The sequence below is a fragment of the Sycon ciliatum genome, chromosome 8 (genome assembly GCF_964019385.1).
Source record: "Sycon ciliatum chromosome 8, ocSycCili1.1, whole genome shotgun sequence".
NCBI classification, from domain to species: Eukaryota; Metazoa; Porifera; class Calcarea; order Leucosolenida; family Sycettidae; genus Sycon; species Sycon ciliatum.
Genome location: NC_088650.1, coordinates 11,852,823 through 11,880,489, shown reverse-complemented (window position 1 = coordinate 11,880,489; position 27,667 = coordinate 11,852,823). Strand labels below are relative to the sequence as shown.

The following is a 27,667-nucleotide window of genomic DNA, read 5'->3' as shown; positions in this document are numbered from 1 at the left end:
ATTATTAGTACTAGTAAGTAGTACTAGACAGTAGGTCTACTAGCAGGTCTCACATTTTTTTTGGGAGATCTACTGTCACAGTGTGTGTAACCTGTCGGCGGGTAGTGCACTTCCAGGTGTTGTACTCACATAATTATAAGGCTTGGGCGGATAATGCTGGAAATGATGTACCAGAAAAGTAGTCTCTGGCCAGAGAAATCCGACCGGCGCATGAATAAATTGCGCCGGGGGCAACAAACACCACACAAAACACTCTGCTAAGTTACTTATTACTTGAGCACAGCGTTACTTTAGTTATGAGGTCGGATTGCTCCGGCCAGAACTAGACTGTGCACTAACATCATGTGATCCAGTACCAAATTCTGCCGGGTTTTTTTAAGCATTTTCCGCCAAGCCCGCGCCAAGGTCTTGAACTTGAGGTGCAATGAACACAAGAGGTGAAACGAAAGCCATGGTTGATGAACTCTTGCACATACCGAACGAGGTTCAGAGGGCTTGGATCAGCCAGATCAAGCCTGGGCCGTGTGTACCGACCCGTACATTTTCTTCGTAATCTATCGTCTACAGATGATACATATTTCATACAATTATCCTTTGACTGCATAGTTCGAAACTCCCCCCCCCCCCTCCCCACACACACACAATGGTTGCCTCTTTGCTTTGTCATACCACAACCATTCAACGCGATAAACCCCTCAATAGGCAATTTGCCTTTGGGTAGTCCTATGATAGTTATTAAATTTTAATATCAAATCACATGCCAAGTCCTGGAGCCGTCCAGGGCAGCATAGTCATAACTCAGGAGGGCTGTTTGTGACATAGCAATTTCAAGACATACAGCATGCTGCTGTAGCGGGCATTGAAATCCGCTGCAAAGTCAAGCGGCGACGAGGCGCTGGCCGTGCAGCCGTGACCAGTGCTGGTCCATGTGTTTAAAGTGTCACACAGTGCGTGTGCAAACTAAGTAAGTAAGACCAGGGTGCCATCCCCGCGGTCAGGTCATTCCACTGGATTTCTATGTTCACAACAGTAGTAACGTGAAAAATCAAAAAACAATGTAGTACAGTCGTCCCTCTCTAATCCGGCGCACCTTTTGCAACGGCATTTTCTGCTGGATAAACAAGGGTGCTGGATTATCAAGTCCTGTCCTGCAACCCGGCCCACCTACTAACATACATGTTTGTGTCGTACGTCAAAAAGCAGGGATTTTCCGTGTTAATCCAAGTACTTCTGGAATGCATGTCTATACAGTGCATAGGATATTCCCAAGTGTATGTTACATGTGTAGAATGCTCCCTGATAAGTAGCTCATGCACTGACCAAACTGACATAGCTGTGCTCCGGTACGGTATGCGATGTACACCTGCTGGATTAGAAAACCGAATTACGTACAGTTTGAGCGATTTGTTGCAGAAAATCGCTGCCGCGGAGGCGGAATTCAAGTGCCGGATTTTAAAGCGTACAAAATTAACTGAAAAATCCATTTTGCCAGAAAGCGGTGTGCTGGTTTGCAAGGGTGCTGGATAAACAAGTGCCGGATTAGAGAGGGACGACTGTATTGTCAGCATACAATATAACGTTACACAGACAGAAGAACGAGCAGTTGCGGTTTCGTAACTCCGACTTTTCACGAACTTAATCGATCATCAAACGAAAATTGGTACAATAACGTTACTGACGTTAACCATGTTTCAAAAAGAGCCAGGAGATACCACACGCATTCGAGATCACCACAGATGCGGATAGGGAGCAGGAGATGAATACAGAAGTTTTAAAAATTATGAACTTTCAGCAGTCAAGAGCACTGTACATAATTATGAGAAGAGAGAAAACAAGGTCGTTGCTCTGCTGTGCAGGGCACTGAGGCAAAGCTTCATATGGTGCAAATAACACTTGTAGCTTCAGCCACAAGTCACAGCATATACAATGCCGCGACAAGAATGAACGACCGTGAAAGTCATCGACGGAAGCAACTTCGGGCCAAGATAAAATGCAAAAAGTGTATTGCCTCAAGAATTACATGCATGTGTAAAAATTGTTTGGCACTGCAAGTACACCTCAAGTCAGGGTAGAGAGTGACTGTACAGTAGTGTGAATATCAAAACTGAATACTTGAATACTTGCTTCACCCACTCAAGTTCAAGATCAACCGGTCCTGCGCGTTGGTGTGCTTGGTAATGATATGACATCCACCCAGCAAACTCGGAGCGTCTTCCAAAACAAAGGACGGTGTCTGAGGAAACAGAAGACAATTGCAGAGAGAGACTGGAATCAGAAGAAAAATCAGAGGTATTGTTGGTGTAAAAAAGAGAAAGGACACATGGGTTACGAGTTATGACAAGCGTACATGAAACCCAGAGTGTGCAGCTTGGAGATTTTTCTACTATGGGTGTCTGTCACGGCGGAATTCCGTGATTACATCATATTGGGCGCAGATCTGAGGCGGGAAATGGCGTAGTGCGTTCAACTGAGCTGCAGTTGTGCAGAAAGAGACCTGCTTAAATCCTGCTTGCGCGCACTACATCACTAAAATGATGTAATCACGGAATTCCGCCGTGACAGCAACCCATCCAAGCTGCACACTCTGGTTTTCATGTACTCTTGGTTATGAGTAACTGTTCACTACCGTAACAAGATAATAAGCAGTCAGAAAATGTGATCACTAAGCACACAACTGACATGTTACTGAGACATTCAACGGCCTGACAACTAGCTCTAACACATCTCCAGTGCGCAAACCAACAGCCTTCCAGCTTGGAAGTTCGTTGCGCTCACCTTCCCCTCATAGGTTATACCAGCACTTTGAACACTCAAAAATCATCCCAAACAAGGGGGGGGGGTGTGCGGCTTATACCGTATTATCTCCATTACAAGCCCAGCGCTTACATTTTTTCAACCAGTCCAGACCGCGGGCTTATATTAGAGACTGGGCTTCTACAAGAGACTGGGTGTATAATTTTTCAACTACCTGGTACACAAATTAATGAATTTCACGGTTCGCGTGAGACTCGGCTGGAAGCCGAGTTTTCCGCATCCGTAGGAACGCCACCACCCTCTAGGATCAAGGCGCAGATGCAGCGCCTAAACGGTGGGAGGTGATTTGATCTGACCCACCATAAAGTGGTCAAAGACAGAAATCCCAATAGCTGCATCCATGTTACTCTCGTGCCAGGCCACGAGTTCTCAATAGTAACTATGGGTCGCAGCACGGCTGGAAAAATTCCTTCCGCTTCCAAGCAGGACTTGAACTTGGTACCCTCTGTTTCTCAATCATGGTCTTAGACCACCCCACTATGCCTGCCCGGTCACCTGGTACATGCACATTACGTGCACATTTTTTACCATAGCAATCAGCATGCGTTTATGTGATGCGTGACGTCAAACATGCATGGCATTGATCCATACAGTTCTCCATTAAAGGCCCTGCGCTTATAGTGGAGACTGCGCTTGTATATCTACGAAGCCCTATTGGAGTGCGCTTATAATAGAGACTGGGCTTCTACAAGAGGCTGCGCTTGTATTATAGAGATAATACGGAAGGGGGGGGGGGGGTGCGGCTTTTACTCCGAAGATCAAATCAATGGTGATAGATAGGGTAGATGTCCGTATTTCGTGGCCAAAAAAATGGGGGTGCGGTTTATACTCCAGTGCGACTTGTACTCCGGAAAATACGGTGGATGGTTGGAGGTGACAGCGTGGCGAATGGCAAATAGCCGTCAACGTCTCAAGGGTCCACAACGCTTTAATCGTCATCACGTGATAAACCATGCCTGGTGCAAGTCCAGTACCGTATCGTACCGACAGAGAAAGCTGGCCAGAAATTTAAATAGGGCTTTCAACGGCAGAACCGTTACGTGAAGTAACTTGGTAGAATGTGTATGTATATGAAGTGTATCGAGGGAATGCATGCAGGGCGATAGGTGCGGTTCAAATCCCAACCTGGAAAACGAGACGGCTTAAAGTCCAGGAGCCCTCGCTATGCTTTATACTTACCTAAGTCATCAAATTGTGTTGTTGTGCGAACTGCTAGAAACATCTTTGCAATGCAAAAACATGTGCCCGATCATCGTTTTGCAAAGACGTTTCTATCGGTTCGAATAACACACATGATGACCTAAGTAAAAAGAAAGCATAGCGAGGGCTCCTAGGCTTTCAAGCCCTCTCGTTGATCCTAACCAGCTGGGAAAAACAAACAGTTTCTTACCAAAGCAAGCTGTAAGATGTGACTGCCAGTGACCATCACTGCTTGGGTGCTAGTAGATGTTTGAATACTGGAATGTGATCGGGATAATTGATCATAAGATCAGGAACAAATCGGCTACTTTTCTGGGTCTTTGCTGCCCCGTGTTCAAGGATCATCTGTGCAATTAAGGGTGCAAAACACACACACACACACACACACACACACACACACACACACACACACAAACACACACACACACACGCACACACGCACAAACTCACACAAACGCTGCTACAAGAACTGGCGTACGTGTATAAAATACCATGCTGCTACATGAACTGTAGCCAGGCAATCTTGAACTTGCCCTTTAGTTGTTATCTGTACTACCCCTCCTGTAATCATGGAAATGCTACACCTCTCTGCACTCATGTGACTTTGTCTGTACATGTACATACACTGTACTACCACTGTACCAGGAGTACATCATGATAATGCACTATTAAAGATGTATACAGCTTGGTCAAACTGATGTTCATGCAGATGTCCAACACTGACAAAGCCATACCTATGTGCAAGTTGATTCTTTTGACTCCTATAATCTACTATACAGATACATGATGATGAACAGTAAAATGAGAGAGAATGACCAACAGGTGTCTTCCAATTGATTCAATATCAATGTCCAAACTCCCCACCACATGTGCTCTCCAGATGATCTGGTTCAGCACACCGGTAAAACGACTCCTTAGGTACAGCAGGGTTCTAGCCAAAGGGACTAGGGCTAGGGGGGGGGGGGGGCAGCGCCGCCCCATTCTGATGCCTCCCCCCCCTCCCTCACTCTTGTAGCGCACCACCCGACTCATTTTTTCGACTTTTGTGTGTTTTTTAAGCTCACACAGCGAAAATGCGGCCACTAATCGATCGTTCCGGGTGCTCCGTGCGCCCGCACGATGCATTATCTGGTGACAAGGCAATAATGGAACATAAAAAAATGGGTGAACTGTTTGCTGTCCCTTACCCCTCCCCTACAATTTATTCCTGGCTAGAACCCTGTACAGTGAACAATGATTCTTTCATACAGCTGCTTGCATCATACAGATCTCATGGGCAAAGTCCAGGAATACAAAAATCATTACATTTCAGCCACCTATGCCATCTCTATGTGTCCTGCTCCTTCCTACTTTAAACTCACCGGAATACAGTAGCATCCTTGCCACTTCAGTGCCGATGCTTGCAGAACAACATAACCATTGGGAACATGACCTGGATGACGTAGTAGTAGAGTATCGTTCACACCCAGGCAGGCCACAACACTGTAGCCATGACATGTAGCTGCAGTCATATCTATTGATACACCATTGTACACATTAGCTGGATACGCGTCAGTCTCCACTGGTTCATGGTCTTGGTTGTATATGCACAATGCCTGAATTTCCACACCATCAACCGAAGATAAGCCAGTGGTATACTTTGGACCAATGAAGTATGACAGCATGTCATACATTCGACCTGATTGCTGACTTTTCACATTATCCTGGAACCTCACTGAACACTTGTCCATTATCTGTTGTCGTTGATTAGCAGTAACAGGGAGAGTGTTGTGCAAAAGTAGCACTTGCAAGTGTGTGCCATCGCATTCTGTTAACACACAAAAGATTCAAAAATAGAGAGAAAAAAGGTAATATGATACACCATGTACACAGAGGGACAGACGCCTAGATTGACAGACAGACACAGACACACCCACCTACACAGCCACACACATACACGCACACGCACACACACGCACGCACGCACACACACACACACACACACACACACACACACACACACACACACACACACACACACCATTGGACCATTGGACGCCCATCGCGGGAGGCGATGATAGCGATGCTACAGCAGGAGCCATAGCAACTTGTGCTGGGATTGCACCATTCAACAGCTTGCAAGGCTGAAGAATTGGCCGCCACTATTCAGCCTGGTCTATGTTTCGGGGTAAACAAGTTAGTTGTTTACGATAGGATTATAATTCTCACTTGGCCATTGTAGGCAAATCATAAGAACCACGACATCTAAAGGATGCTGCATGAAAGTAGGCAGCTGCGAGATGCGTATCTCGCGCATGCTCTTGCATGGCTACGTAATGCATTACATCATAATACAACATCCCCTTCGTCATAAAGGAGTTTAACAACCTACATAACATACCGTACGTATATGACGGCGTGTTCACAATATAGAACATAACATCCAACAATAGCTCTATGTACAAGGTAACAATCATGAATGGCACACGACGGCGTGCTAACAGAGACATAGTATCCAACAATAGCTCTATGTACAATATAACAATGGCACCTCAGCTACTGTGACATAAGCGAACAGGTCCATGAGGCCTCTCTGGCCCTACACATCCAGGATTGACCTGGGTGCAACTGCGCGGCCAGACCGTGTTCGATACAGCTGGGTGGCAGGTTCAGCAGGCTGGCTGACGTCACACGGTGACGGCGGCTGAGACTGGCTAACGTCGCTCCACGGCGACGGCACGTCACTCGGCGGCTGAGGGCCTGCGAGACTGGCATCCGGCGGGAAGTGGACCCGCCTCTCTCTGAGGTGGGTACGGTTGCGCCGCACTTCTGTCCCATGGTCAGGCTGCACCATGTATGACCGTGGCCCGTTGACAGACTGGGTTACGATACCAGGTTCCCACAGGTGCGTGGTCGGGCTGCGGATGCCGATGTGCTGACCAGGAACTAGGGGGCGGAGAGACTGCGCTCGCTGGTCATGGTGTACTTTCTGCTGGTCCTGCCGTTCCTCGAGCTTCTGTCGGATGGCCTCGTCCCGAGTGTCGCGCTGGTGTTTGCGAGGCAGGTTGTCCTGTACCTGACGACCGAACAGCATCTCGGCCGGCGACGGTAAGCCCTGGCACACTGGGGTGGCGCGAATGCACAGCAGTGCTAAGTGCGGGTCGGTTCCGCTCTCCCTTGCCTTCTCGAGAGCTCTCTTAGCGATCTTGACTTGCGATTCGATAAACCCGTTACTCTGCGGGTGATGTGGCGACGACGTACTGTGGCGGAATCCATATTCGGCAGCAAACTCCGCGAACAGATGGCTGCTGTATTGCGGCCCGTTGTCCGACTTCAGCACGGCTGGGATGCCGTGCTCACCGAAAATCTCCTTGAGGTGCTGGATGATGGCCCTGCTGGTCGCTTGTCCGGCAGGCAGCTTCCGGGTGATAAAGTACTTGGAGTAGTAGTCGGCGGCAATGAGGTATTCTGACCCGCCGAGGTAGAACAGGTCCGTGCCTAAGGTGTGCCATGCCCTTGGCGGAATATCGGGCTGCATCAGTGGTTCCTTGGCTTGACTGCTCTGGTGGCGCTGGCACGTCGTGCAAGATGAGACAGTTGCTTCGATATCCTTGTTGATGTCCTTCCAGAAGACGGACGTTCTGGCTCGCAGCTTGGTCTTCTCTATGCCTTGGTGGCTGGCGTGCAGCTTGCTGAGGATTTCCCCCCTCATTGGCGGGGGAATCAGGACGCGACTGCTCTTCAGGATGAGACCGTCCTCGGTGCTCATCTCGTCGCGGAAATTCCAGTACGGGAGCAGAATTGCCGGCACCGCGCTCCTCTCTGATGGCCAGCCACTGAAGATCATCTCCTTCAGTGCTGACATGTCGGCGTCTTTAGCCGACTCCTCGCGGATCCTCGTCATCGCTGCATCGCTGAATTGCGGGAACACGGCGTGTACACTGACGTCGAGGTCCTCAATTGGCTCTGTTTCCTCTGGCGACAGTCGGGATAGCGCGTCTGCGATCGGAATGTCCTTTCCGGGGCGGTACTTGATGGTCATGTCGTACGGCTGCAGCTTCAGCAGCATGCGCTGTAGACGCGGCGGGGCTGCGCGGAGGTGCTTGAGCTTGATTGACTCCAGCGGCTTGTGGTCGGATTCTACTGTGAATGACTGACCGAATAGGTAGGTGTGGAATCTTTCACACCCGTATACGACAGCTAAGAGCTCACGCTCAATATTGGCGTAGCGAGACTCCGTCTCGGTAAGCTTCTTGCTGGCGAATGCAACAGGCTTGTCGTCCTGCAGCAGAGTGGCGCCGAGACCTTGCATTCGGTATGAACGGGCTCATGTACGTGACTAGCCCGAGGAACGTCTGGAGCTCGTCCTCGTTCTCGGGGTGCTCCATCTGCTTCAGCGCTGAGACCTTCTTCGGGTCGGGCTGTATTCCGTCAGCGCTGCAGATGATGCCGAAGAACTTGATCTTGTCCTCTTTGATGCGGCATTTGTCTGGGTTCAACTTGAGACCAGATTGTTCGCAGCGAACCATCATCTGGTGCATGTTGAGATCATGGTCCTCGTCTGACGTCCCGTATGTGACGATGTCGTCTGCGATGCCGGTGACGCCTGAGCACCCTTCGAACGTCTGGTCGATCCTTGCTTGGAAGACATCTTGCGACATCTTGAGGCCGAATGGCATGCGAAGGAATCTGTAGCGCCCGAATGGTGTGTTGAAGGTGGTGAGGTAACTGGATTCGTCGTCGAGCTCCACATTCCAGTACCCACATTTGACGTCGACGATCGAGAACACTTTGGCACCTCTCAACTTCGGGGTGATCTCCTCAATGGTGGAGACCACGTGGTGCTCTCGCAGGATGGCGTGATTGAGGTCCTTGGGGTCTAGGCACAGGCGTAGCTTGCCATTGTCTTTGAGGCGGAACACGAGGCTGTTCACCCATGCTGTTGGTTCGCCTTCCTGGATCTTGGTGATGATGCCGTTCTGGATCATGTCCTCCAGCTCCGTCTTGATCTCGTCTCTCAGTGCGATGGCGTGGAGGTGGCGTGGAGGGTGTACAACCGGGACGACGTTGGGGTCCACTGTGATGTGGTACTTGCCTGGGAATTTCCCAATGCCATCGAAGCACTTCGGGTATTGCTTCATCAGGTCGTCCTTGTCTCGGATGCTCGCTGACTTCTCCTGGACAGCGCAGTTCAGCGTGACTAACTGCAGGGCTGTCGCTGTCGGGAGGCCGATGATAGCAGTGCCAGGGCAGTCCGTGATGTAGAAGTCAGCGAGTTGACTCTTGCCATCGTAAGAGCACGGAATAGGACGGGTTCCGCATTGCTTTATCTTGGATCCGCCGTACGCTGTGAGGGTGGTACTTGACGGCTTCACGGACTTCGGCTTTGGGTATCCGTTTGGTCCGACGTGCTGGGGAAACATTTGGCAGAACACTCTCAGCGGCAATATATTGCCCTGGGCGCCCGTATCCACCTTGGCTCTCAAGGTGGCCGGTCTGTTGGTGTTGTCCAGGCTGACATTGAGGGTCGCGAACACCTCTCGCTCTAGTGGCGGTTGGTGACGCTCGACGCTGTCGATGATGACGGCGTCGAAATGCAGTGCGTCGAAGCGTCTCCGTGGGCTGGGGCTCCTCTGGGGGTAGCGCTCCCGCGGGCTGGGGCTCCTCTGGCGCCAGCGTCCGCGTTGCTGGCCCCTTCCATGTGCCTCGTCTCTCCCCTGCGAACGGCATACGTTTGCCCAGTGATTCGCCTTCCCGCATTTGTTGCAGGTGGAGCCGTGCGCTGGGCACTTGCTTGGGTGGTGGGTTCGTCCACATTTGCCGCAGTCTGCGTGTCCCACAGATTTGGAAATGGAGTGAACCGTTTCAGGTAGACGGCTGCTGCTGGTGGCGGTGGACAGCTGCTCCATGTGGCGCTGTGTTGCTTCATAAGTACGGGCTTTGTCAAGCGCTTCGTCCAGAGTCAAATCACTACCACCCTCCAGCAGGCGTTCTTGCACTTTCGAGTGCTTCGTCCCCACGATTAGCTGTTCTATCAGGCGATCGTTAGTCTCCTGAGCGTCCCTGAACTTGCACTTGGACGTCTTCTTCTTACACCTCGCAAAGAAATCATCTACAGACTCGTCGGGTTGCTGGCGGTATTTCTGAAGCTCAAACCGAGCCAGTCGTGGATTTACCCGTGGCTGCAAATGCTTATTAAATTTCTTGAAGACGGCAGCTACTTTGGATTTGTCGCTTGCATTATCCCACTCGAAACTATTGAAAGCATCAACACCAGTTCTCCCGATCCATAGCATGACATAGGCGACCTTTTCCTTGTCGGACTTGTCGGAAAAGGGCCCTTGGAAAACTAGAAGGCAGTATTGTTGGAACCGCTCGAATTCATCAGATAAATCTGCGGCTTGCCAATCCATCGACGGCGGGGTAAATCCGGCTGCTTCTGCCATTTTACCTCTTGCACCGGTGGCGCTACTGCGACAATTCTAGGGCGTTTATTTAGTTTACTTCTGACACCATGTTTCGGGGTAAACAAGTTAGTTGTTTACGATAGGATTATAATTCTCACTTGGCCATTGTAGGCAAATCATAAGAACCACGACATCTAAAGGATGCTGCATGAAAGTAGGCAGCTGCGAGATGCGTATCTCGCGCATGCTCTTGCATGGCTACGTAATGCATTACATCATAATACAACAGTCTACACCACACAGCTATGAAGTGGCTTTTTCCGACCAGTGAATTCCTACTTGTTGGTCTTTTACACACACACACACATACATACACAAACACAAACAGACAGATACAGACCACCATATGGACACCACTATTATATTATTAGATTGACTTGTAGCGACATGACTATGAACAGAAAGGTGACATCTGAAAACGATCATCAGTGACTCTCACATCAACTTACTAAAACACCAAGCCAAAGTACACAAGAGGCTTTTAGTCTCTGAAATCCATCAAATAATACCTATTTACCCCCCCCCCCCCCCATCCCGTCAGTGGTCATGACTATGGATCAAACATTTCTATGACACGCAAGTGAAAGCACACATGTCTGTACTGGATACAGTGTAGCTTGAACCATAGACACCATATTTTTAAATCAAAGATATAGCTATGTACTTGAACAGTGAGGTGAGAAATAAAAGAGTATCTCTGTGTATTCGTATTGCAGTGTTCTTTCACGGCAGTTACATGTGTTTAGAAACACCACAACCAACAACAAACACTACAGTCTCTATGCAACAAACATTACTCAGAGAATAGACTTACTCTGTATCAGTTGATCAACACTGATCAGCTTCAGCAAGGCACTGCACTCTACACCACACAGTGTACAGTAGAGAAGTAGTGAGAGTACTTGAGTATGACGATACTTTGGATCACCTGTACTGTGTATGGTCAAAAAGCGATTCAGCAAGTTTTGCGCCAGGCAACGGTCGGGTGAATTCAACATGAACAGTGCATGGCCACAATGGTCAATATCTCTGCATTGATCAAGGCACAGGACATCAAACTGCTGCTGAATTAACTTCCTGAAATCTGGACTTGTACAGCGACACTTTGCTGCCCAGTGCAGTACCCATCTCAGGTGCTCTTGATTCTTGTAGTCTCGCCAGACATCAGTGGGTAGACTGGCTAGTTGATTAAGTGCAGATACTGCCAGCTTGGTCACGTCAGTGTTCTCCTCCGTGATCAGAGCACAAGCCCACAGGATACTCCTAACCTTGTTTGGACTCCGTATTTCAGTTACATGCCGTTGAATCAGAGCACATTGAGATATCAAATCAATAGCTTGAAATGTGCGTGTCTTGTTAATTCTATCGAAGATTGACTCAATTGCGTTATAGGCATCTCGTACAGTGGTGGCATGACTGCCAGGCCGAATTGACTGATACCTCACACCTGGAATGGAGTGTGGTGATGCCTGAGTGGATATCAACTTGCCAGTAACATTGAGTTTTGACGAGGCTACTGTGCTCACACCATAGCCACGCTGAACAAAGTAACCGACACTCTTGAGATTGCCACGTAACTTTGAAGCAAACATGCTGTGCTGGTGTATTCTCTTCAGCAAGACTGATCTCCACCACCTCCTACAGCACATAACAATAGCACAAAACAAAACAGTACAGTGACTGGTCAGCACAACTCAATAGACAGCATCAAATCAACATCACTCCTTGTACAGCGTACACTGTAGATCACACATTGTGTGCTGAAACAGAGTCGCGGAAGTATTATGTATCGCTGTAGAAAATTGAGAGGGAGGGGGGGGGCAACAGATTTGAGTGTCCACAGAAGTGTAACTTATGATATCATTTCGGCACTATCGCTAGAGCGGTTCCGCCACTCTCAGCTGCATACCAGACCGGGGCCCTTACAGCCTTCGGGTGGGAGCCGGGAGGCGAATGATTGAAAGATTCTCCTATTTTTAGGCGAGTTGATTCAAACTCGCAGCTCCGTAAGTCTGCTGGAAGACACCCGACGTAAGTCTGCTGGAAGACACCCGACGTAAGTCTGCTGGAAGACACCCGACGTAAGTCTGCTGGAAGACATCCGACGTAAGTCTGCTGGAAGACACCCGACGTAAGTCTGCTGGAAGACACCCGACGTAAGTCTGCTGGAAGACACCCGACGTAAGTCTGCTGGAAGACACCCGACGTAAGTCTGCTGGAAGACACCCGACGTAAGTCTGCTGGAAAACACCCGACGTAAGTCTGCTGGAAGACACCCGACGTAAGTCTGCTGGAAGACACCCGACGTAAGTCTGCTGGAAGACACCCGACGTAAGTCTGCTGGAAGACACCCGACGTAAGTCTGCTGGAAGACACCCGACGTAACTCTGCTGGAAGACACCCGACGTAAGTCTGCTGGAAGACACCCGACGTAACTCTGCTGGAAGACACCCGACGTAAGTCTGCTGGAAGACACCCGACGTAAGTCTGCTGGAAGACACCCGACGTAAGTCTGCTGGAAGACACCCGACGTAAGTCTGCTGGAAGACACCCGACGTAAGTCTGCTGGAAGACACCCGACGTAAGTCTGCTGGAAGACACCCGACGTAAGTCTGCTGGAAGACACCCGACGTAAGTCTGCTGGAAGACACCCGACGTAAGTCTGCTGGAAGACACCCGACGTAACTCTGCTGGAAGACACCCGACGTAACTCTAGACACCCGACGTAACTCTGCTGGAAAACACCCGACGTAAGTCTGCTGGAAGACACCCGACGTAAGTCTGCTGGAAGACACCCGACGTAAGTCTGCTGGAAGACACCCGACGTAAGTCTGCTGGAAGACACCCGACGTAACTCTGCTGGAAGACACCCGACGTAACTCTGCTGGAAGACACCCGACGTAAGTCTGCTGGAAGACACCCGACGTAAGTCTGCTGGAAGACACCCGACGTAAGTCTGCTGGAAGACACCCGACGTAAGTCTGCTGGAAGACACCCGACGTAAGTCTGCTGGAAGACACCCGACGTAAGTCTGCTGGAAGACACCCGACGTAAGTCTGCTGGAAGACACCCGACGTAAGTCTGCTGGAAGACACCCGACGTAAGTCTGCTGGAAGACACCCGACGTAACTCTGCTGGAAGACACCCGACGTAACTCTGCTGGAAGACACCCGACGTAAGTCTGCTGGAAGACACCCGACGTAAGTCTGCTGGAAGACACCCGACGTAAGTCTGCTGGAAGACACCCGACGTAAGTCTGCTGGAAGACACCCGACGTAAGTCTGCTGGAAGACACCCGACGTAAGTCTGCTGGAAGACACCCGACGTAAGTCTGCTGGAAGACACCCGACGTAAGTCTGCTGGAAGACACCCGACGTAAGTCTGCTGGAAGACACCCGACGTAAGTCTGCTGGAAGACACCCGACGTAAGTCTGCTGGAAGACACCCGACGTAAGTCTGCTGGAAGACACCCGACGTAAGTCTGCTGGAAGACACCCGACGTAAGTCTGCTGGAAGACACCCGACGTAAGTCTGCTGGAAGACACCCGACGTAACTCTGCTGGAAGACACCCGACGTAAGTCTGCTGGAAGACACCCGACGTAAGTCTGCTGGAAGACACCCGACGTAAGTCTGCTGGAAGACTCCCGACGTAAGTCTGCTGGAAGACACCCGACGTAAGTCTGCTGGAAGACACCCGACGTAAGTCTGCTGGAAGACACCCGACGTAAGTCTGCTGGAAGACACCCGACGTAAGTCTGCTGGAAGACACCCGACGTAAGTCTGCTGGAAGACACCCGACGTAAGTCTGCTGGAAGACACCCGACGTAAGTCTGCTGGAAGACACCCGACGTAAGTCTGCTGGAAGACACCCGACGTAAGTCTGCTGGAAGACACCCGACGTAAGTCTGCTGGAAGACACCCGGCGTAAGTCTGCTGGAAGACACCCGACGTAAGTCTGCTGGAAGACACCCGACGTAAGTCTGCTGGAAGACACCCGACGTAAGTCTGCTGGAAGACACCCGACGTAAGTCTGCTGGAAGACACCCGACGTAAGTCTGCTGGAAGACACCCGACGTAAGTCTGCTGGAAGACACCCGACGTAAGTCTGCTGGAAGACACCCGACGTAAGTCTGCTGGAAGACACCCGACGTAAGTCTGCTGGAAGACACCCGACGTAAGTCTGCTGGAAGACACCCGACGTAACTCTGCTGGAAGACACCCGACGTAAGTCTGCTGGAAGACACCCGACGTAAGTCTGCTGGAAGACACCCGACGTAACTCTGCTGGAAGACACCCGACGTAAGTCTGCTGGAAGACACCCGACGTAAGTCTGCTGGAAGACACCCGACGTAAGTCTGCTGGAAGACACCCGACGTAAGTCTGCTGGAAGACACCCGACGTAAGTCTGCTGGAAGACACCCGACGTAAGTCTGCTGGAAGACACCTGACGTAAGTCTGCTGGAAGACACCCGACGTAAGTCTGCTGGAAGACACCCGACGTAAGTCTGCTGGAAGACACCCGACGTAAGTCTGCTGGAAGACACCCGACGTAAGTCTGCTGGAAGACACCCGATGTAACTCTGCTGGAAGACACCCGACGTAAGTCTGCTGGAAGACACCCGACGTAAGTCTGCTGGAAGACACCCGACGTAAGTCTGCTGGAAGACACGCGACGTAAGTCTGCTGGAAGACACCCCGGGTACACACTACAGTATGTTTATAATCTACTGTACAAGCGTTACAGGTCTTTTGGTTTTGGTCCGAAAATGCAGAGATGCAGCGTTCGGCCCTTATTCCCCATCCAACACGGTTGAGTAAACGGTCACGTGCTCATGTGTACATCTGTCACATGGCCACCGTCAACTTACAGCCTGTTTGGGCTCGTTCCTGTCATTCACTAGAGTTGAACCTTGCAGCCTGCAGGCACTGTGACCAGGCGACTGCCGACTGGTGTACGACCAAAACCAGTCGACTCAGCGTCCAAAAGACTATAACATATGGGCCAACCGCGGTCATCCGTGCTTTTATAAGAACGAAATGGCGCTTTTAGTGACATTTTGCATACAAATCCCCAACTAGTAGGGCGCAGTCACCCAGTTTCGGTGGAAGTGGCGAGTTTGATTGGGAATATAGGGGGAAGGGAGCGTCTCAACTTCCTCGGACCAAGACCATTCGACTCAGCAACCGAAGACTACAACTGGTGGAAATTTGATTTTGGGGGGGGGGGGGTCCGGTGAAAATTTTAAATTTCAGGGTCCGTAGACTTTGGGGCGCTGAGTCGAATGGTGTTGGTCCCATGTGTCTCCAACAAAGCGTTCTTGAGATATTTCCGTTTGAAAAACTGAGCTTCGGAGGGGGGGGGGGGTGCGCCATGTCATTATGCGGCCGCGTCATGCGGCCTCTGCAACGTCATAGCGTGCAGCTAGGTCAAAAGAAGCGCTTCAACGCAATACTAGTGTCAATGCTATCTCAAATGATTCGGCGACCGATAGTAGTTGGTCCAAGCGACCCCGAAGATGTGACTCCATGTGAGAGTGAGGATGCAGCCACGGCTGACCTTCATGAGTTTGGTCTGGGGCTGAGAACTTCGGTATTCTGCTGAAGAAAATTTCAAGATATGGCCACACAGGCCGGTCAAGAGTGTCGCGTTTGCGACGGATGACAAAGCAGCAGCTATTGCAGATGATGCTGATACAATTATCAGATCTCTGGAGAGCAGAGTCATCAAAATGGAGAAGAGTGATGCGAGTGCTCTAAATGTTGTTCAATACCGACTCCAGTGGCCTGCCTCATCGTTCCCATATACTGCCGGTTTTTTTGGTGTGAATTTGGCATACCGTAAAAATCCGTAAATAAGTACGTATTTACTTTTGAATTTAGTGACCACACCCGTACTAACTTTCGGGTGGGTACTGACTTTCGGGCACGAACTAACTTTCGGACCTGACTTGTGTGTAGTGGAGAAGTCATTTTCATGTCGATGTACATGCTACGTGCTGCATGTGCGCACCGTACCGGTACTTATTTCGGGCAGTATGTTTATCGGGCTGGACTTGACTTCAACAGACAGAGCCAAAAGAATGAAGGGGTATTTCTTTCGGGCAGGTACTTATTTACGGACTTTTACGGAATTTCGGACGCTGCTCGATTGGAGAACAGTGCAAACTCTTTGAACCACGGGCACGAGCTGTTTATTGTTTCGTCACTTGTCACGGTTGTGAACTCATCGTTGTAGCATAAAGGAATCTGGGCTATTCCATGCGGAAAACTAAAAAATCTTTCTCAAAGCACAACCACCGGTAAAGGAGAAACGCACCTTCCCTGACTGTACATACGACTGATACGAGTGTAGTACATGACAAGTCCGTTTCTTGACTGGTCTCTATACTCGACTCTTGTTGATCTACCTCACGACTAACGTAGCACGGCAGTGCGGGAGCAGTCACGTTCCGTGTGTGATGACTTTGCTGACAACACGTCTACAGTGCAGCTAGCAAGCACGCAAAGGCCAGCGCGGCCGGAAAAGTCCAACTCGGAAACGGCTAAAAGACGGGATAACCTCAAGATTTGCCAAGCTGAAAGCCACATACACAGGGTACATAGTGTTTGTAACACTGAGTCCAATGGTCTTGGTCTGAAGACGCTGCGACAAACAGTTCCCCAATCGAACGCGTTCCGAACAATGGCCATTGTGTACACGAAATAGATGGTGTGGCTACCTGGCTGCACTCTGTGACGTCATCACCTGGATCCGGATGACTGTGCGCTCAAATTCGCACATGTAGTCGGGGATCCAGGACAAAAAAAAGTGTCTAAATCTGAAAGTGGTCTGCCACTAGAATCCGAGTAAAATCGAACTGTACAGGTGGAGAGAGTACCTGTTGTGGAGTCGAATGGTAGTTGTTGGCCCGTCTAGATCGGGGAAGGAGCTCCGCGAGAGGCAATTTTAGTTCAGCTTCGTCGGTCACTTGAACTGCTCACCTTTCGTCTCGGGCCGATTCTGAGTTGCGTAGAGTACGCACATGACAACCAAATGCAGTCAAATTTGAAAACTCAAAGCGAGTGTCTGATCTGGTCGGCGACTTCACTTTGTTGTTGATCATATTCTTGGTCAAGAAGTTTACTCTCGCTCTTGTAGAAGTAAAGCACAGGGACTTCGTAAGCCTAGCCTAGATATCGTTTGGTCCTTCCACTACCCACTCGCAATGGCAGCCAACAAACTACCCGTAGTGTCGTGTAGTTTGACGCTGCTTCGCGAGTGATCTCAAATGTTTTCTTGATTGGAATTTCGTTGATACGATCGATACGAGGGACACCTTACCTATCATTCTGCAAAGGTAAGCTTGGACCCTTTCCCTGCTTCTCTCTCAGGCACACACACCTTCAATAGCACTCGATTAAATTAGAGTTAGAGAAGACTAGAAATGATATAAACGCATTGTAGACACAACACAATCGAAAATGAAATAAATACTACAACTGTAGTAAGGAAGACATGTCCAGTGCTGTCCAGTGCTGTGCAATTCATGGACAATATGCCCAGTTTAATATGTAAATTGGAACAAAATGTAGGATGATAGCGTCATCACTTTAGAAGCCAAGCTATGTACAAGCAGTTTATATACAATGTGTGAACAGGTTAGGTGTGTTGACAGCCATAATTCACAAACACAATGGGTGGCTTGGACCAGGGGAGGACGGTGCAGTTGCCAGTGTCTACAGCGAGTCGTCAAACTCCTGATCTGGATCCTCATCAGAATCTGAGCTGGAGTCAGACTCTTCAAAGTCGTCAGCACCAGTACTTTCCTCGCTCTCACTGTTTTGGTCGCCTTCACATGCAGCTGTTCCCACATCTGCGGCACCGGAGCTGTCGTTCTGTTCGAGTACGGCCCCAAACGGATTGGCGCATGAGCAGCACGAGCAGATGTCCGTGCAAGCCAAGGACGCCTTCTTGCACGAACAGTGCTGACTTACGCAGTGCCTTGTCTTGCACCCACAGCTCACCAGTTTTAGTATGTCAGCAGGAGCGACGCGCTGCAGCATCCAGGAGATGGAAGGCGTGCCGTCAGTCTCCGACTGCCAGCCATGGCCCACTGGACTCGGTACTTCTGGCATCGCAGTGGTGGCGCTCCGCCAAATGTGGGCCTGGTAGTTAGCCCTGGCCACATGTTGATGGAGAGCGTCGCGTGAGGGCGGTAGTTTGTGCGGAGCACAGGATGTGGCCGCACAGAACCTTTGGTAGCGCAGGCTGTTGATGTCTTGCTGGCCAGGATTGCCATACAAGGCACACGCAAACCACTCACATTCAGAAAGCAGCTGGTCATCCGATGTAGCATTGACACCCAGTGTCGCCAGTGCCTCTGCCATTCGCGTGCTTGACAGGAGCAGCTTCAGCGGAGCAGTCTTTCCCTTCCCAGAAAAGGAACTGACACTGTCACACCCAGGTCTACCAAACTTCGGTGATACCGTCTGGTCTGCGCGCAACAAGAACCAAATCAGGTCAATCGATGCCACAGTGAGAAATGGGTCAATCGAGCCTTGTGCATCAGGAACTGGATGGGCCATTGGAGGAGGTCTTGGTCTCGCACCGCAGTTGTATTCTAGGCTCGGAACTGCAGGTGGGGCAACACTTCGCGGTCGGCGTTGGTTACCTGGCTCGGCACGGCTCGTACTTTCTGGTGGACACAGATCGTCCTGGAAGGGCAGCGAGTGCTGGAGCACAATGCCGTTGGTGCAGTGTGTCGTCCCTTGGCCACTCAGAGTTTCCTCGTTGAGGTCGTTATTGTCCCAGCAGAAATGAACATCACCTCCATGCTGGGAAATGCCACGGGGTACTACAACACTGCTGGCTGCGGAACTTCCTGCTACTTCGAGAGAATACCCGGTTTCTACTTCTCGCAGCTTTGAATACGATATGCCATGGCCGAACTGGTTGAGAAGATCCACCATGTGCTTGCTCCTCGTGTGGTGGTGGACAGTAAGCGCCAAAGCTACGTGCTTTGGTGTCAGAATAGATCCACGAGTTGCAACATACACAATATCCTCAGCAATTGCCAAAATCTTGCAATGGATGTCGGCAGGGACATGGACACGGGAGTCCGTCAGGTCACCAATGTCACACTTCTCAGGGCCGACAATGGTCATGGCAAGCACATTGTAGAGGATGTCTGGCACTGGCGCATTCTCATTTACGATATCACTGGCATGTGGCATGGTGGGTATTGTGGGCTGCTGATCACGGATGGCGTTGTTCAGAGCCATGGCTGTGTGGAAGGCATGTACCTTGCAGCTGCTATCAATAGCTGGAGGTGCATCTTCATCCGCCATATCATCTCCAGCATATTCGTCGGCGCACTGCTGGGCTGCCTCAGCCTTGGCTACTGCTGCACCAACTACTTGTAGCAGTTGTGATTCTGTCAAGGAGCTGCTTACAACGCTCTCGGGTGACAATGGACCAGGACGGACGAAGTTGATGCGTTTTCCAAAATGCTCCAACAGGCGCTTCTTCAGCAGCCATCGTCGGTATTGACTTGCAGCTCCGAGCTCTGCCAGCTTGGCGCTGTACTTGGACGTCAGGCTGTCCATACGCATCGCTCGTATTTCTGTCTCACTGAAGAGCTCCTTCTCCATGCATACAGCCAGCCACTCAAAGGCTCTATCGTACACATTGTCGTCTGCAACTGCCGTCGTCTTCTTTGCCTCCAGTGCTGCCACCGTGCTAGAATGAGTGTAGTTACGGTAGCAGCAGAAATGGTAGCATATGTCCGATGCTACACAATCGGGACTGCCCTCCTGGAGGGTAAGTAAAATCCGCTGGCCTGCTTCATCTCCACGTGCATTTGCCGCACGGATCAGGCTTTCGCCAGCACGGAATTCTGAACAGAGGGTAAGCGGTTCAGCTTTCCGGTTCTTTTGTTTTGTTTTTTGTTGACATATTATACACAGAGTGATGTCGATGGTTGTCACTTTGCTTCGTGTCATAACACGCTTCTTGGGAGGTTCATCCTCACAGGCATCTGCGTCACCCACCTCCTCTGCGTCAACATTGCTGGCAAGGCCACCACTCTCCTCTCCCTCAAAACGACTCAGAGTCTTCTTGTGGGTGTAGGCTGCATAGCAGCGCCTATGGTACCAGCCACGCGGGGTGCTCTCATCCGTGCTACACTGCTCCTGGCAGAGAAAGGCCCATGTGCCGTCCTGGCGAATTTTGGCAGCAGATACCACTCGAGACCAGCTGGTGTTCGTGAAATTTACTTTCTCCTCCTTTTCGCTTCCTTCGATCTTCACACAGTGGCACAAACATGAGCCCCACGAAATTTCCGAAACCTGAGTACTGGCTGAAGCCACTAAATGCCCAACACTACCTGGACTTTGTGCACAGGAGGCACAATTCTCGTCTTCCTCCATGCCTACTCGCGTGGGATTGAAATTGAAAGACCTCGTGCTTCCTCAAAATAAGTTCCCCGGCCAGCGTCGTCATTTTCTACGGCGTCGTCATTTCCTAAATTTTTCAAATGTTTGTCGTGGGTGCGCAATGTGTGCATGCTCAAGCCATGCGCGTACGGACGCACGGCGAAAATAAATTTGCGACCTCCTTGAGAACGCTTGAGAAGGCTTGCGAAATCGTCGACGAAAACCCTCTCGCCGCTCGTCTCCTTCCCCGATTCAGAAGGGCCAACAAACAAAATTGACCTTCTATAACCATCACCTATCAGCTCTGAAAGCGGCAAATACTCGGAGTGAAGTGGCAGACCCAATTTTATTTTTGAGCTTCGGATCCTGTACTAATGTTCGATTGGGCATATCTAACGAACCATGGACCGCAGCCTCCTCGGACAAAGACCACTCGACTCCGCGCCCCAAACTATACGCGGACCCTGAAATTTAAAATGTTCACCATCCCCTTTAGATAATCGCTGAAACACACTCAGTCGTTCAGACCTGGACAGTAAATTTTAAATGTTAGTACATGTATGCGGAAGCGCAGCTGAGCTTCTTAGCCAAACAGTCCAGTCACGGCCAGATTTCAATGAAAAAATGGTGTGCAGTGGCAACTACTTGAAGTACCAGTTTTTCTTTCTCACCTGTGCGATATAGCTGGAGAGAGATGTTCAGCACAGAAACTATTCAGTCAATTGGTCCAGTCTTGGTGAGTGATGAGGACTTGGGAATGAAGCATCTACATGATTCCACTACATACGTCAATAGCCAATAGGACCTTGACGACGCCCAGAGCTAGGATGAGAGTACTAGTACTGACTTTATTGCAAGGAAACAGCGAATAGATGCACGACCCTGTGCCTGTGGCCTACGTAGAGATCTACAGATCTACCAGTGCAGTCTCTCTCGCAAGACCGTAGATCTACTACGCGTATACTAGTACGGGGGCCAGGTGCCCAAAATATTTACTTTCGTTGCAGTTGAGAGCGCACAACTTTTTGAGAGTTTCAACGTGTAGAGGGGACCACAAGGAGCTCAACGATATATTTTTTGACCCTCGAAACGTGATGGAAGGTGCTGAAATTAGCCGTTGAAGTTTAGTGCATGGTAACCATGGCAACTGCATAGCAACACCATAGCAACTACTGTTTTATTCTTGTTTTAGCCTACAGTAATGTTGTAGAACGATTGAATGACTAAAATCAAGTTAACACGATCTGGAATGAAGACCATTGGGATATATACAGACTGCAGGAATGCCAGAAAGGAATATAAAAAAGCATAATACTCTTACGTGTACATTGTCCATGGATGTGTACATGTACCGTATTTCCACAAATAGTAGGCCGGTCTACTATTTTTTCAACCTCGCCCTAACCCGGCCTTATAATCGAGGACGGTCTTGTATTCGAGGACGGTCTTTTATTCTTTCAACCCAGTTTGACCCCGGTCTTCTATTTCTCGCCACACAGTTTTACCCCCGTTCTTCCATTTTCTTCTACACAGTTTGAGCACGGTCTTCTATTTTTTTCCACAGTTTGAGCACAGTCTTCCATTTTTAACACAAGAACAAAGACTCATTTAGTAGGCCCGGTCTTCTAATCGGAGACGGTCTTTTATTTTTTCAATCGCCCCCTGCCCCGGCCTTGTAAACGAGGAAGGCGTTGTATACAAGGACGGCCTTTTATTTGCGGAAATACGGTATGTAATGTAGATGTACGTAATTGAAACTCAATCTCATGCTATAGTGGCAGTTAGTTGCCCAGATCACTGGCCCTGTTCTGGCAGCTATCTGCAGCGCTGCATCCACAAACATCAGTACAATGCAAAGACTGTGCTTTGCAGGAGCAGCGGCCTCCGTCACAGCCTGTTTTGCAGCCGCATTTATTACTATTATTATTATTATTATTACTCAATCTGCGGACAGAACTGTTTCGTCCTTTGTTTTATTATTAATTTTATTCATATTTTCATAGGGCAGTCCCCACAGACTCAAGGTCTTCTTACGGAGTACCCTAAGAATGAAAGTAATGCATGGCGAAATAGGGATGGCGATGCAGCAGTGCGGATATCAGATGGAGCAGTATTTAACAAATGCAAAGACTGTGCTTTGCAGGAGCAGCGGCCTCCGTCACAGCCTGTTTTGCAGCCGCATTTATTACTATTATTATTATTATTACTCAATCTGCGGACAGAACTGTTTCGTCCTTTGTTTTATTATTAATTTTATTCATATTTTCATAGGGCAGTCCCCACAGACTCAAGGTCTTCTTACGGAGTACCCTAAGAATGAAAGTAATGCATGGCGAAATAGGGATGGCGATGCAGCAGTGCGGATATCAGATGGAGCAGTATTTAACAAACTCCATTAGGGCTGTGGGAGCAGGCTCCAGGGACAACCAGTCAACCTGGAGCTTGCCATCCACTAGTTTCCAGCCTTGGTGAGCAGTGAATGAAGATGTGATATGCAAGGTCAGAGAAGGTAGCAGGTAGTGATTTCTGGCTCATGGCTTGCAACATAGCCATAGCATCAACAATGAGAGCACTTGACTCAGATGGAGTATTTCCGGGTGGACGTACACCATCAGAAACCTTCACGAGCAACTGGAGCAGTGCAGACTTGTTAGTTTTCACTAGTGTGCCATCTGAGGTACAGAGAGATAACGGTGCTGATCCGCCCAATGGGTACGAGAGAATTTGACGAACATCCATATGGCGACTCTGGGCAATAACAGCCATCTTGCTGAAAAGAGCGCAGTCGGCACGCAATACAGATACTGCTTTGCTCTGGCTGGTTGGCGTTCGTGACTTTCTGTTTGAGAATGTTCCGAGCTTCAATTTTGGAATGGGATCCAGGAACTTCTTTTCCTGTGCCGCAAGTCTTTCTTGTGGACTACTGCAAGGAAGCTAGCCAACACTTGCGCCTCTCCACCTGTACTGTCCGATAAATCGATGTCATTTTTGTCTTCCAAAACTCGCGTGTAGTGGCAGAAACAGTCACGATGGCAATGTAGATCTACCTCTCGAGCAATCGGGCATGAAAGGGAATTGCGTTGACCTCTCTTACCTCAGCTGCATCGAGCACTTTCTGGGCTGCGTTGAGAGATTGGCACTGAGATGTCTTTTGGTACTTGTGCTTCTTTCCAAGCAACAACTTTCGACAGAAAAATGCTATCTTTCCTTCCTGACTCGACGACGGGAGCAGAGACGCTTTGCCGAGTTGCCCTCCGACATCCCGGCACCTCAATGATGGCGCCAGATTACCGTCGTGAAACTCACATTGTTGGTGCTAGAGGTGCAGCCCCTTCGTAGTGCCGAAACCGCTACGTGCGTGTCAACAATAGAGGACTGACTCGGAAGTCGATCGGAGGAGAGAGAGAGTTAACCCAGTCAACATACCACATCCTACTCCACTTTCGAAATTGTTGCCCGGGCCCTTCGTGGTGCCGAAACCATCACCTGCGTGTCAACAATACCAGGACTGAAGTTTTGTGCAGCGGGCCTGCACTGGGGTTGTGTAGGGAAGTCTCATCTGTCTTGGCAAGTCATTATTTTACGACTTCCAGGGCATACCGCACGTACTGGCCGAGTGGAGGACAAAATCACCTCGTTCGGGACCTTCCATTCACTTTTCGAAGCGGTTTTTTTTGGTTTCATGTCTGTATTGCCCCCGCTATGACTCTGTGGTGTCAAATTGTTGTGCGCTAAAATTCGGAACGAAACTTTTTTTGAAGGACTTTTTTCAGCCCTGGCCCCCGTACTAGTACGGGGGCCAGGTGCCCAAAATATTTACTTTCGTTGCAGTTGAGAGCGCACAACTTTTTGAGAGTTTCAACGTGTAGAGGGGACCACAAGGAGCTCAACGATATATTTTTTGACCCTCGAAACGTGATGGAAGGTGCTGAAATTAGCCGTTGAAGTTTAGTGCATGGTAACCATGGCAACTGCATAGCAACACCATAGCAACTACTGTTTTATTCTTGTTTTAGCCTACAGTAATGTTGTAGAACGATTGAATGACTAAAATCAAGTTAACACGATCTGGAATGAAGACCATTGGGATATATACAGACTGCAGGAATGCCAGAAAGGAATATAAAAAAGCATAATACTCTTACGTGTACATTGTCCATGGATGTGTACATGTACCGTATTTCCACAAATAGTAGGCCGGTCTACTATTTTTTCAACCTCGCCCTAACCCGGCCTTATAATCGAGGACGGTCTTGTATTCGAGGACGGTCTTTTATTCTTTCAACCCAGTTTGACCCCGGTCTTCTATTTCTCGCCACACAGTTTTACCCCCGTTCTTCCATTTTCTTCTACACAGTTTGAGCACGGTCTTCTATTTTTTTCCACAGTTTGAGCACAGTCTTCCATTTTTAACACAAGAACAAAGACTCATTTAGTAGGCCCGGTCTTCTAATCGGAGACGGTCTTTTATTTTTTCAATCGCCCCCTGCCCCGGCCTTGTAAACGAGGAAGGCGTTGTATACAAGGACGGCCTTTTATTTGCGGAAATACGGTATGTAATGTAGATGTACAGTGTTGGCCAGAAGTTTGGGCCTACCTATAAATTTTTGGGGTTTGGCACAATACAGTGGTGCTGCCAGGTTGTATATCTTCAAACCTGCTGCAAGCCCGATGAAAACGCGTGAGATAAGTTTTCTACAGCGCACGTGCGCTTCAAAACAAATTTTCAGGTGAAAATCATGAAAAAGCTAGGCCCAAATTTTTGGCCAAAATATTTGAATTTGTACGGTACCGTACGGTACAAAAATGTGTGATGCAAAACCAGCGGGAAATTCAACTGCACAACACGTGGTGGTCCTCACGACACGAACAACAAATTTTAGTTGCTGTTTTTGACATTTTTCCTTCACCATGGGTCGATCCAAGCACCTTTGGCTCTGACGTGAGGGAGTTGACAGTGAAGATGAATAATGATGGCCTCTCTTCGAATGATATCGCCAATTTGACCCGCGTTTGTGCGCGCACGGTGAGAAAACTGTCACCAGGTTCGCAGTGATGCAAAGCTGCAAGAATTAGCCTCGTTCTGGTCATCCAAGGCTGACGTCTGCTCGTGACGACAGGTGCCTCAAGGTGATAACTCTGGCTAGCAGAAGGACTTTGTCGTGGGAGCTCAAGACAGACTGGTGCAAAACCGTGGCAAACATGTCCCGAGCCGTACGGAACGTCCCAGACTGCTGAAAGCTGGCCTGAGAGGCTGCAGGACCACAAAAAAACCGTATATCAACCAGAAAATTGAAGAAACAACTGGTCTTTGCCAGGGCCCACCAAGGATGTACTGTGGACCAGTGGAGCAACGTACTGTGGCCCCACGAGTTTAAATTTAATATGAGAGCATCAGATGGTGTGATGTATTTCAGTTGTTGACCAGGTGAACAACTTGTGCCAGAGTGTACTGTTGGCACAGTCAAGCATAGTGGTGGCTGCATCATGATACGGGACCTCGTCGCCGGCAACGGGGTCGGGTGGCTCTACAACGTTAACGGAGCGATGAAAGCAGACCAATACCAAGGAATACTGCAGAACAGTATGCAGCCGTCCATGGTCGATGTGTTGCGCGGTCTGGATGACGTATTTGCGCGCGCACACGCGATAAAGGCGTAATTGGTGGACCGCCCATATCGCGCACTGGGGCGGCCGACGCAGTCGCCGGATTCATATCCGACTGAGGATTTGTGGGAAATGCTGAATTGTCTCTGCCATGATGTTCCCCAAGTCCCATCAACCGAAATACAGCCTGGGGAAGTGTGCAAGACAGCGTGGCGGAAGATCAGCAGGGACAAGTACGCGAAACCCGTCTCGACCATCCCGGCGCGCATGGAGGCTGTCGTCAAGGCAAAGAGAGGACCTACTTAGTGGTAAAATTGGGCAAACAGTTCACTGATAGGTTCTTAGCATGGAAACAAATCATTTCGATTAGATTTAGTTGATATCTATTAGCTAGTCACCTGGATTTTGCTGTTTTTTAATTTTGGCCGTAAGTTTGGGCCTACGCTTTTTCGATTAAATTGACTTTATTTTATTTTACAACTATCTAGCCTTCGAAAGATGGATCAGAGTATGATCTCTTCGGTAGATAGCCAACTTCAGTAGTTTTGTTCGTGCACTATACAAAGATTCTCTCTAGAAACCTGTTTTCTCTTGGGTAGGCCCAAACATTTGGCCAACACTGTACGTAATTGAAACTCAATCTCATGCTATAGTGGCAGTTAGTTGCCCAGATCACTGGCCCTGTTCTGGCAGCTATCTGCAGCGCTGCATCCACAAACATCAGTACAATGCAAAGACTGTGCTTTGCAGGAGCAGCGGCCTCCGTCACAGCCTGTTTTGCAGCCGCATTTATTACTATTATTATTATTATTATTACTCAATCTGCGGACAGAACTGTTTCGTCCTTTGTTTTATTATTAATTTTATTCATATTTTCATAGGGCAGTCCCCACAGACTCAAGGTCTTCTTACGGAGTACCCTAAGAATGAAAGTAATGCATGGCGAAATAGGGATGGCGATGCAGCAGTGCGGATATCAGATGGAGCAGTATTTAACAAATGCAAAGACTGTGCTTTGCAGGAGCAGCGGCCTCCGTCACAGCCTGTTTTGCAGCCGCATTTATTATTATTATTATTACTCAATCTGCGGACAGAACTGTTTCGTCCTTTGTTTTATTATTAATTTTATTCATATTTTCATAGGGCAGTCCCCACAGACTCAAGGTCTTCTTACGGAGTACCCTAA

The 27,667-nt window shown here is 49.3% G+C and overlaps 1 protein-coding gene across 1 annotated transcript; it reads right to left on the bottom strand.

The window, feature by feature from the left end:
• Positions 1-1,547: 1,547 nt before the first annotated feature.
• Positions 1,548-21,722, bottom strand: LOC135823433 (uncharacterized). The gene is made up of 5 exons (XM_065336287.1): positions 21,546-21,722; positions 11,275-12,098; positions 5,376-5,821; positions 4,205-4,359; positions 1,548-2,233 (listed from the first exon to the last, which is right to left on the bottom strand). The coding sequence occupies exons 2-4, from the start codon at positions 12,050-12,052 to the stop codon at positions 4,240-4,242; spliced, it is 1,344 nt and encodes a 447-aa protein (XP_065192359.1). The 5' UTR covers positions 12,053-12,098; positions 21,546-21,722; the 3' UTR covers positions 1,548-2,233; positions 4,205-4,239.
• Positions 21,723-27,667: the final 5,945 nt, after the last annotated feature.